The 10981-nt window shown below is 51.6% G+C and overlaps 2 protein-coding genes across 2 annotated transcripts; one reads left to right on the top strand and one right to left on the bottom strand.

Moving 5' to 3' along the window:
- Positions 1 to 3087: 3087 nt before the first annotated feature.
- On the top strand, positions 3088 to 8442 carry PpBr36_06627 (uncharacterized protein; the record flags this gene model as incomplete). The annotated part of the gene is made up of 4 exons (XM_029893770.1): positions 3088 to 3315; positions 3426 to 5013; positions 5811 to 6934; positions 7012 to 8442. 4 exons carry the CDS (start codon positions 3088 to 3090, stop codon positions 8440 to 8442), a joined length of 4371 nt encoding a protein of 1456 aa, XP_029746223.1.
- An 81-nt stretch (positions 8443 to 8523) lies between these two features.
- PpBr36_06628 (uncharacterized protein) lies at positions 8524 to 10311 on the bottom strand (the record flags this gene model as incomplete). The annotated part of the gene is made up of 4 exons (XM_029893771.1): positions 8524 to 8701; positions 8793 to 9193; positions 9303 to 9985; positions 10110 to 10311. The coding sequence occupies 4 exons, from the start codon at positions 10309 to 10311 to the stop codon at positions 8524 to 8526; spliced, it is 1464 nt and encodes a 487-aa protein (XP_029746507.1).
- Between the last annotated feature and the right edge of the window lie 670 nt (positions 10312 to 10981).

Consider the following 10981-nt stretch of genomic DNA (forward strand, 5'->3'; position numbering starts at 1 on the left):
AGGTGAGATTGCCGCGAACATCTGATTCAATCAAGTAAACGGATCCATTGTGCAACATCGCCGAACATACAAAATTGATCAAATCTCATTCGGGCTGATGTCGACTACGATGAGATACAAGAAGTGCCATGTTCTCCCACGAGAAAAAGCTGGCTTTTCAGGAATGTTATCGAGCGGCACATCAAAAGTGGTTGAGAAGCGGCTACATTCTGTACTTGAATATTATCCAACTATCCAAGCCACGCAGCTCAGGCAGAGCACATGAAGTTATTTGCGTGCTTTTAATATTGTGATACAAATCCGGGCATGGTCTATGGAATGGTTAGGTGAGGAATTAAAACATTGACTACTCTGCTATAGAACACCTGGGAATCTTTCACAATGATGCAAGAAAATAATAAAGTACAAGATATAGTAACATGCATCAAATATTAAGCTGTTTTGAGCGACATGAAATACCCAAAATAATGATACAGATCGAACCTACCGTGTAGACAAAGGACAGCGCCAAGCAAGAAAAAGAACAACAGCTCGTCCAATTTATACACAGACCCGCAGCGCCATCGAGATTCCCGCTCTACCTTTTCCCAAAGAAAGAAAAGAAGATCAGGTCAGATGAAATACAAGAGAACAAATAACGATATAAGTTCGAACACAAAAGGTTCGATCCAGACGGGATTTGAACCCCCAATTTAAATAACCTGGTAACCCGCATCGACATACCCACTGTATTTGGTTTTAAAAAAAACGGGTTAAACGAAACAAAAAAGGACAAATGTTCGAATGACATTTGAACGCAAAAAATTCGACCCAGACGGGACTCGAACCCGCAGTCTTCAGAGAAGTGAATTCGGTGAACCGAAATCTGACGCGATACCATTTCGCCACCAGGCCTTGTTGTTGTTGTTGAAGATTTAGTTTTGGTGTTGGTTTATAATGCTCAAGTTGTTCAGCCGTCGACGGATCAACAAGATGTGTTGCGCTCCCTTTTACAACGGTCGATGTATATGTTTTATAGGTTCGTTCATGGCACATGCAGGCTGCGTCTTTTACTTTATTTTTAAACTTTACTACGAGTTCAACACACCAGATGCGTCAACTCTCTAGAAACGCATCTTCAAATCTTGCGAGTTGAGATCTGCGAGTCCCAAGTTCATGGGCAATATTTGTGCCGCGAGTGCCTCTGGAACGCACATGCATTTATTTGGATGGGAGTACTTTTCGGAGTAGACGGGTAACTCTCGTAGCAAACGACCACTTTCATTCCTGGGAGCTTTCTAAGAGAATATTTATTGGACTGTTTTTATCAAGAGTTTATGCTTCTTGCAAAGCTCGCTTGCGCTGAATGCAAGGATTTAACATTGAGGTTGTCAGATCTGCCATTGGACTATTCCAACATGTGAAAAAAGCTACCACTCATTTTTCAATGTCGCAACTTGAATAGATGATTATAGCTTTACTCTTCACCTTGTCTAATATTGTTACATACAATTAATGATGTGTTTTGTATGGGATAATTTCCCACAGGCGCTTATGTGGTTATTGATAGAGCAAATAATAACCAAGATTCACAGAGTATGGAGAATTAATTACTAGGTTTGAGCCCGTAGTATTCTACGAACGGGATCTTCCGATTTCCTGGGGTAACTAGTTTGAGCTCACTGCAGGAGGTCCTAAATTGATTTAGAAGATCACAAGAGGCAATTCAGCTACCTTCAAGCCGGCATGCCATCGCTATCATCATCATCCTCGACTCGAAGCCCACCTCACCCAAGGCGTCGCCCGTTGTCGTTCAGCACACACAAAATCGACGGCAAACATAAGACAGCTGGGCCTTTTCACCACCGTCCATGTGGCCTGCCAGTCCAGTCGACCACCATCGAGACGTGTATTATGATTGTCGACCAGCTCCTGGTTCTTGTGAGCGCCCGGGGCGACCAAGGTAATCAGTGGCACAATTTGTATGGTGCAGTGCGAAAAGACACTCGATGGCAGAGCACCTGACGCAGCGGCACTTCCGTTCAAACGCCGTTGCTTCGTCAGCGGTGAGGGTGGCGACAAGAGCGGCGATATTTGTGCCGACGCTGTCGTGTTCGGTCCTGTCCTCCTAGTCTCAGTTACCAGAAGGGCGTGGAGTCCCGTGCACGCCTTGATAGGCTCCTGCAAATGCAGTCTGCAATGTGTTACTTGGTGGTGCATTTCCTGGAATTCCGGCCTTGATTAATAACCTCAAAACAATGCGCTTTTTCCCTCGATGGGGTTTTCAAAGCTCCGACGTTGAAATCCATTTCTTCCTCGCTCTCGCACCGCAGTAGTGGCGTCAAATTGGCTAGATTAATATTTTGCTTGCCTTGCGTTGCATGGAAAACGGTCATCAGATAGACGGGCCGCGTCCTTGTCTCTCTCCTTTTTGCGCAATAGCTTCCGCTTTGCCCAGATAAGTGGTCGACGGCCCGAGCTCTACATAATTTTTCTCACCAGATCCCACCGCCCGGACCCTCGTCTGCTTTGCCGACTGATCTTCGAGGTAGTGATAAAACAAAGCGCAGATGTCGAGTTGAGACTAAATGTTGGCAGGGACGGTTCGGACAAAGCTTGGCCAAACTGACGGGCTCCATGTGTCCCTGTATGGAATGAGGCTGGACGGATGTTCGAAATCTAAGCTGGACAAGCAGCCGACGTTAGACATGCTCGCAATTTTTTTTTTTTTTTTTTTTTTTCAGCTGATTGGATTGGGTGAGATTTGAGATAAGGCCACATCATTGTGAACTTGAGATCCATCTGTTGAAGCTGTCAAATGGCACCGGCCAGCAGGCCACCCGGATCCGGAGATCCACTGGTGGACGAACATCGATCTGATCTTGCTTACCCTGATGCTTAAGCCCGTCCGCGCACGATGAATCGGTGCGTGGTTATTTCGCGTCCATTGGGATGCGCATACAGACGTAGGGAGTATAATATCCGTCATTGTATGCCGCGGAGCCAATGATATCCTACTCTCCCAGTACTGAGCAGTTTGGCCCGCCCGTGGAACAACAAACCATCTCTGTTTTTGACTCGCTACATTCGAGGTTCACCACTTTCACCATGAAGGGTTTCCTCCGAGAGATGGGCTTCGGGCGGGCGCCCCACAACCCTACAGACGATGTCTTTCAGCTCAACGTGATGGACAGGGCGGGAGCCATTAGCAACATGATGGGCTGGACTATGCTTAAGTTCGACCAAGTCCTGGACCCGGTGAAGCTGCGAGAGACGCTCATCAGCGTCATAAATACCGGAGACTGGAAGAAGCTCGGCGGCAGGTTTCGCAGGAACGTAAGTGCAATAATCTCGCACCAAATTCTTCAGCCGCCACATGATTCACTGTGGTGCCAAAAAGCTCCCTCGCAAGTAATTTTACAAAAGGTGCTGACGTTCAACCATAGTCCAAAGGCCACTTGGAGATCCATGTACCCAAGGAGTTCACCGAACAACGGCCAGCACTGGGCTTCTCAAACGCAGTCCATACATGCCGTATTCAAGATCACGAGCTAGGTCGGCAGCTGCCAGCATATGAGCCGGAAGACGTCTGTCTGGCGCCATCGCCCACGTTATTTCACGAATTTGCACAGCCAGAAGGCGTGCCCCAGACCCTAAACGACTACCTGTGCTCGGATCTCCCGCAACTGTGGCTTCATATTGTGTCTTTTGAGGACGCCACGTTGACATGTTTGACATGGCCGCACGCAACTATGGATGGTGCTGGGTTGAGCGAGCTGTTGATGGCATGGGCATACACGCTCGCCGGTCTCCCAAAGGAGGTACCGCCCTGCCTGTCTTTGAAGTACGACCTGCTCGACGACCTCGTCTCGGATGCCCCTGACAGGATCATGATCAAAGAAGAGAGGTACTTCAACGCAGACAAGGTGGTATCCTTTGCACTCATGCGGATTATGTGGTTGGTGATGCTTGTTGTACGCGCCTTCTTCGCGCCGAAACAGGAGGTCCGCAACATCTGGGTGCCAAAGCGTGTCATGGACAAGATTCGACAAGAAGCCTTGGCAGGGCTGGAGGCAGCGAACGAGGGGGGTGAACTGGGCTTCAGCGAGGGGTTGACCTCCACGCCTAGCTCAACTGCATCCTCCAAGAAGGGCAAGGAATATTCCAGCAGTGAAATCTTCCCCGGCGGCATCGTCCCAGATCGAGCGTCGGGCCGGCCCTTCATTAGTGAGAGTGACGCCTTGATGGCATTCTTCACCAGGGCGGCATCAAGAGCTTTGCCAGCCAAATCTCGCCGCACTGTCAACATCTCCATCATCCTCAACATCCGTGACCGCCTCCCGTCGTTGACTGCACGACTACCAAAGCCCGGAGTTTTCGTCTCCAACCTCGCCATGTCAGTCCAAGCTCTGATTCCAGCCCAGGCCGTGATCCCCAAGGACAACAAGGACCCCGCTGCAGAGAATAACTTTTCATCTCTTGGTTTGACGGCGGCATCGGTCAGGTCGAGCCTGCACGCCGGCCTCACGGAGCCGCAGCTCCGCGCTCTTGCCAAGGTTCAATTGAAAGCATACCAAGCCCGCCTCATCGGCTTCCCCATTCTTGGAGGCATCGATTCCTTCCAAATCCTCTTCAGCAGTCTTAAAGTGGGGCCACTGTTCGAGATGAACGTATTCGCGCCAGCCATCGTTAAAAAAGAAGAGGAGAAGCCGCCGGTCGACAAGGGCAAGGTTGTCGAGGCGGTGGCCGACGCAGCATCTCAAATCGCAGACAAAGCAACCGGCAGCGCTGGCCAGGACGCCGCCGCCGCAGCTGTTCCGGGTAGCTCTGGAGAAATGAACGAAAAGACCGAAGAGGTTGCTCCAGCTTCCAGCCAGGAGAAAAAGACTGAAGTGTCCAAGGAGACGCGCAAGAAGCTTCCAAAAGGCTGCACCCCGATCGGTATTTTGGTCATTCCCAGGAAGTCATCTTTTATGCTGGCCAAATTGCAGCTGTTCATCTTTGCACGAGGAGCAAACGGTGCCTGGGTTCAGGGTACGCTGCAACCCCATCACTGGAAGCTTGTAGAGGAGGAATTGAAGGAGATCGACAGGCGAAGGTGAATAGTGTTAAAGCTTGCAGGCTTGGTCTTTTGTCCCTTGTTCTAAGTGGAGTGCGTAGTGGGTCCGGGTGGTTTTAGCTGTTTATTGTCTAATTCATTCTTAGCCAGCGGAGCTGGGAACGGTAATTACACCCCGTCGTTCAGTCACGACGCGTCAAAGCGTGGATCGTTTTACTTTTGCTAGGAACGAACCCGCCCAAACTGCCTGCCAATTTCGGCGCGGTCTCTTGCACCGCTTTGCACCGCTCAACGATTCCCAATGTCATTCAGTGTTAATATCAAACAAAATGACCATGGATAATGATTTTGACGCGGTTGATTTTAATCATCCATTCACTCCATATGATGTGCAGCTTGATTTCATGAAAACAGTCTATGGTGTTCTCCAGCGTGGCGACGGTCAAGTTGGTATCTTGGAAAGCCCAACAGGAACGGTAGGTGCAACCGCTCACATGTTTGGTTTAGATCAAGCAGCAGATCCTGGGTGGAACTTGGCTTTTCTTTTTTTTTTTTTTTTTTTTTTTTTTTTTTTGTCCCTTCAAATCTTGTCTCATATACTTTTGTCTTCAGCAATATCGGATCCACAGCTGTTCATCGTCATCTCGTACAAATATGCTATAATCAAGTCTAAGTGTCTGATGATTCTTTGTCACTCGATAGGGCAAATCTCTCTCGCTTATTTGCGCATGTCTCACATGGCTCCGGCACTACAAAAAGAAACGTTTTCAAGTTTCATTGGAGAACACAGCCGGCAACGTTACAAACGAGCCCGACTGGGTCGTGGAGCAGGCTCTGAATCGAAAAAGGGACGAGCTGGCCAAGCGCTGGCAAGAAAGAGAGGAGCGCCTCAGACAGATTCGAGACAAGGAGCAACGTGATGAGAAACGTGCGGCTAAGCGGCGACGCCTGCTCGAGGAGGATCGGCATGTCCGTTCCAGAGGTCAAGCACCCGATGAAGAAGAGGATGAGTTCCTCCTCGACTGGGATGGTGGTGGCGGAGAAGCATCGGCTTTGGGTGATGCCTCAGGTGGACTCAGCAAGGAGACGAAAGAGCTTCTTGAGAAGGTTGGGCTAGGCTTTTCAAAGCAGGACGCCGGGACGGATGACGATATTGAAGAAGACGTCAAGATTTTTTATACTTCGAGGACGCATTCCCAACTCACGCAATTCATCTCCGAGCTACGACGTCCCAATTTCCCCTCTTCATTTCCCGGGGCAGACGATTCTTTGTCTTTGAAGACTGGGACCAAAACTCACGAATGCGTAAAGCATGTGCCGCTGTCATCACGCCAGAAACTATGCATAAATCCAGCGGTAGCACGTCTGGGCAGCGTGGCCGCCATCAACGACCGCTGTACCGAGCTGCAGAAGACCAAGGCAAAATCAGAAGGCAAAAGATGTCCTTATGTTCCCAACCAAGACAATCTTAGCGAAACTCATCAGTTCAGGGACGCATCGCTAGCGACCATTCCTGACATAGAAGATGCACATAAGCTGGGCAAATCATTACAGGTCTGTCCTTATTATGCAACACGGACAGCAATCCCCGGCGCCGAAATCGTAACTCTGCCATACCCTCTGCTGTTGCAAAAGAGCGCCAGAGACGCGCTCGGAATCGATCTGCAGGGCAGCGTGGTGGTGGTCGATGAGGCGCACAACATCATGGATGCAATTGCAGGAGTGCATTCAGCCGAGATACGACTTGAAGATCTGCGAAGAGGCCGTGAAATGCTTTCAATTTATGCAAAGCGCTTTGGCAAGAAACTCAAGGCTGAAAATAGGATCATGGTTGGTCAGGTTGCTCGCGTGATCCAGGGGCTCTCTGAATGGCTGGAACGGGCTTTAGAGCAGTCGGTAAGCTGACTATATTGCACGAGCATTGAGCCAAGCCAAACACACCAATGGCAACTAACTTCCATCTTGGCACGCAGGTCGCGCATGGCATCATTGACTCACGGGTCCTGCTCAAAACAAAGGGAATGGACCAGATTGACATGTTTGCGCTGATCAGCTACATCCAAGAATCGAAACTTGCCTACAAGATCGAAAGCTACGCGGCACATGTAGACGAACTCGAGGAGGCATCCAAAGGACAAAAGAAGACGACTCGCGCCTCTCCCGTCCTTCACAACCTCAGCAGCTTCCTCTCAGCATTAACCAACCTGAGCACCGAAGGTCGCATCTTTTTCGAAAAGGTAACGGCAGAGGGCGGGTCGAAGCAGCATGATATCAAACTATCATACATGCTCCTCTCACCAACACATGCCTTCTCCTCCATAGCATCGAGTGCGCGAGCAGTAATATTAGCCGGCGGTACCATGTCGCCTTTCCAAGACTACGAGACACATCTCTTCCCTAACCATCCGCAACATAAAATCACAGAACTGAGCTGCGGCCACGTAATTCCTTCCTCTAATCTCTGCGTCTGGACACTGGCGAGCATGAGACCTGCGACCGCAGCCGGCAATACGGAACTTTTTGAGTTTAGTTTTCAGAAACGGCGGGAAAAGACCATGATCCAGCAACTTGGTACTTCAATCCTCAACATCTGCTCCGCCGTTCCTGATGGCGTCGTTGTCTTCTTCCCCAGCTACGGCTATCTCGATGAGGTCGTTGCTGCTTGGCAAGAAAAGCCTGTCGCGGCGGGAACTGTGCCCACTTCGTCCATCTGGGACAGGTTGCAGTCCAGGAAAGCCGTCTTTCGGGAGACAAAAGGCGGTTCAAGCGACCAAGTCCTCGAAGACTATAGCAACGCAATACTCGGCGAGAAAAATGCAGAAGGCAAGGAGAGATCTCCCACCCAGAACGGAGCTTTGCTACTCAGTGTCGTCGGCGGTAAAATGTCTGAGGGGATCAACTTTTCCGACCGGCTGGGCCGATGCGTTGTCATTGTCGGCCTTCCATACCCCAACGTAGCGTCGCCCGAGTGGAAGGCACGGATGGAGTACATTGAAAGCTCTACGGTAGCCAGGATCATGGTCAAGCAAAACGCCACTCAGGTGGACGATGCGTCGGCCGGAGACAAAATTGTCGCCGTGTCAGCCATCAAGCCGCCCTCTACCATGACGAGAGAGCAGGCAGTCGCGGCGGGCAAGCAGGCGGCGCGTGACTTTTACGAGAATGCGTGCATGCGTGCCGTCAACCAGAGCATCGGCCGGGCGATCCGACACCGTGGCGACTATGCGGCCATCGTGCTGCTGGATAGACGCTTCGGCACTGAGCGCATACGGGCCAAGCTCCCCGGGTGGATCGGGGATTCTATGGCGCCGGTTGGCAGCAACGAAAAGTCGGGTCTTCCGGGGTTGATGGGTGCGCTGAACAAGTTTTTCAGAGAGAAGAAGGCTGGCGAGGGGGGTCATTGACGATATCTGGATCGCAGAAAAAGGTGTTTTCATTGGAGTCTCGAAGCCCAGCTCTATTTTGATCCACACTGCATCGATACATCATAGGATATAGTCAAAATCCAAGGATTTATCGCCCTTCTCGCCATTGTCAGTCACGCCCTCGGCCCTTTGTTTGGCCTTGATATTGTTACGTCTCCTCAGCATGGCATAAATAACGACGATGCCAAAAGCAGCAGCCAATTCCATGGCCAAGCTGACAGCGTTGCCCATAACGTACCTGTTTGTGTTCAATGTTAGCAAGACCAAACCCTTCACATTTTCTTTTTACAAACAACAGGTGGCAATAACCAACAACCGGAATCACTTACCGCGGACCAGTCGAGGGCGGATAAACCAAGCTCGCGGGGACGCCCGAGATGTTTGCGATGGAGACGAAGATGGGCAGCGCGGCGCTGCGCTTGTGGTCGGGCTTGATGTTGTTGGAGACCCAGGCGACGAGCAGCGTGTTGTACGTGTAGACGCCCGAACACAAGAACATGGCAAAGAACCCCGCGCCGACGCTGGGCGTGCCGATGGCGATCGCGTAGCCGATCACGACGACGAAGGGGACCGAGACGGCGACGACGGCGCGCCGCCGCAGATGGTCAGACAGCCACGTGAAGCAGGCCAGGATGACGCACGCCACGATGTAGACGGGGATCGTGAGGTAGTTTACCGAGCCCGACTGAAAGCCCATCCCACGGATGAGGGTGGGGAGGAAGATGCCGAACTGATGACGCGGTGGTTGGTTGGCAGTTTTCTTTAGTGATTCAAACATATCATGAAGTGGGAGGGGGAAAAGGACATGCTGGGATCTTGGGAGAGTGGAATGTTCTTACACCGAACATTGGCATACCCGCGCAGAACAAGCTGAGGCCCGCAACCCAGACCATGGGATCCAAAACAGCCATCCAGACATAATCCCACGAAAACTCCTCATTGGACCCCGTATAGGCGACATCACGCTCCGCCCGGTCCCGCATCAGCCTGCGGTCGTCTTCATCCAAGAACCACGCGCTCTGCGCCGAGCGCGGCAACGAAACCCAGCAGAGCATGCCAAAGGCGACCGAGATGGCGCCCTCGATGATGAACAGCCACCGCCAAGCCTCCAGCCCGAGCCGGGCGCCCATGGACTGGATGCCGTGGGCGATGACGCCGCCAAACGCGCCGGACAGGGCTATGGCGCCGTAGAGTGCGGCGATGCGCTTGCCCTGGCTGTGGCGCGGGTAGACGGTCGAGATGACAAAGGACAGCGCGGGAAAGATGCCCGCCTCGGCTATGCCGAGCATCAGGCGGCACACGATGCCCTCGTGGTAGTTGTGGATGAAGCCCGTGCCGATGGTCACGGCCGACCAGCCGACGATGGCGACGGCAATGACCAGGTTTGCGCCCCAGCGCTTCACGGCCAGGACCCACGGCAGCTCGAACACGACGTACGTCGTGTAGAAGAGGGACGAGAGGTTGCCGAACTCGTTGCCCTGCAGCTTTAGGTCCTCCTCGAAACCAAACACTCGGGCGTTTCCTGTCCTGGTGCGTCAGTTGCCATGCGACTGGGTGTGATTGTCTGAGGCGGCCAAGGCTGGATCTAGGAAGAAGAAGAAAAAAAAAAAAAGTAGCTGAAAGCGGCTCGTCGTACGTGCACCTACCGATATTGGTCCTGTCCAGGTGGCTGAGGATCATGATTATGACAAACTGAGGAAGCATGTAGCAGTCGAACTTGCGCACGATGCTCCTCTCTCGCTCAGGATCAATGTATACTTCCGATACAGCCTCCGCTGGCGAGGCAGTGGCCTCTGGCAGGTCCTCGCCGGAGGAATGCTTAGTGGGCGTCATCGCGGATGCAGCCATGGCGGATGTGATTCCAACTTTTCACAGACTTCGCTTCTGGCGTCGCGAGAAAAAAATAAAACAAAACTAAACTAAACTAGCCATAAATTTAGTCAAGAAGAAATTGCAAGCACGGACCCTAGTATTCATTCATTCTTTTTGTCTCTCTCTCTCTCTGAGTTGTCATTAAATTCTCAAGCTAGACTAGTCGACGGGACAAGGCCGCAATGTGATAGCAAACCCCGGATTTTCGGCAGTTTCGGACTATAGCTCCGGGGGACCCGTTGATAACCCTCCCTGGAGGCTTGTGTCGAGGTATATGCAGGACATGTCTTATAGGGGGACCCGAATCACAAATTTCGGGTCCTGCACTCCCCTATCGGTAGATTCCGAGCATGCCCGAGATAGCCAAAGGTCCGGGACGGGTTATGAATGAGCGCCAAGCCAGATACGCGAGGGGTTGCTCGCTCGTTCTTGGATTGTGCATGTAACAATGGCAATGGCATCATCGATGTGGTGACCAGAAAGTCCGATTAACCCATAGGAATATTTATTCCCTATCGCTGCGGCTGTTGTTTGGTACCCAAGTTTAATCTACCACGTATGCAGGGCGGAGCTCAGATAAACAGGGCTTGGAATGGGAGTATCAGGGAGCAAGATGATGCCAAGTGGGGGGGGGGGGGGGGGGGGG

Source organism: Pyricularia pennisetigena, assembly GCF_004337985.1.
Source record: "Pyricularia pennisetigena strain Br36 chromosome 4 map unlocalized Pyricularia_pennisetigena_Br36_Scf_6, whole genome shotgun sequence".
Lineage (NCBI taxonomy): Eukaryota > Fungi > Ascomycota > Sordariomycetes > Magnaporthales > Pyriculariaceae > Pyricularia > Pyricularia pennisetigena.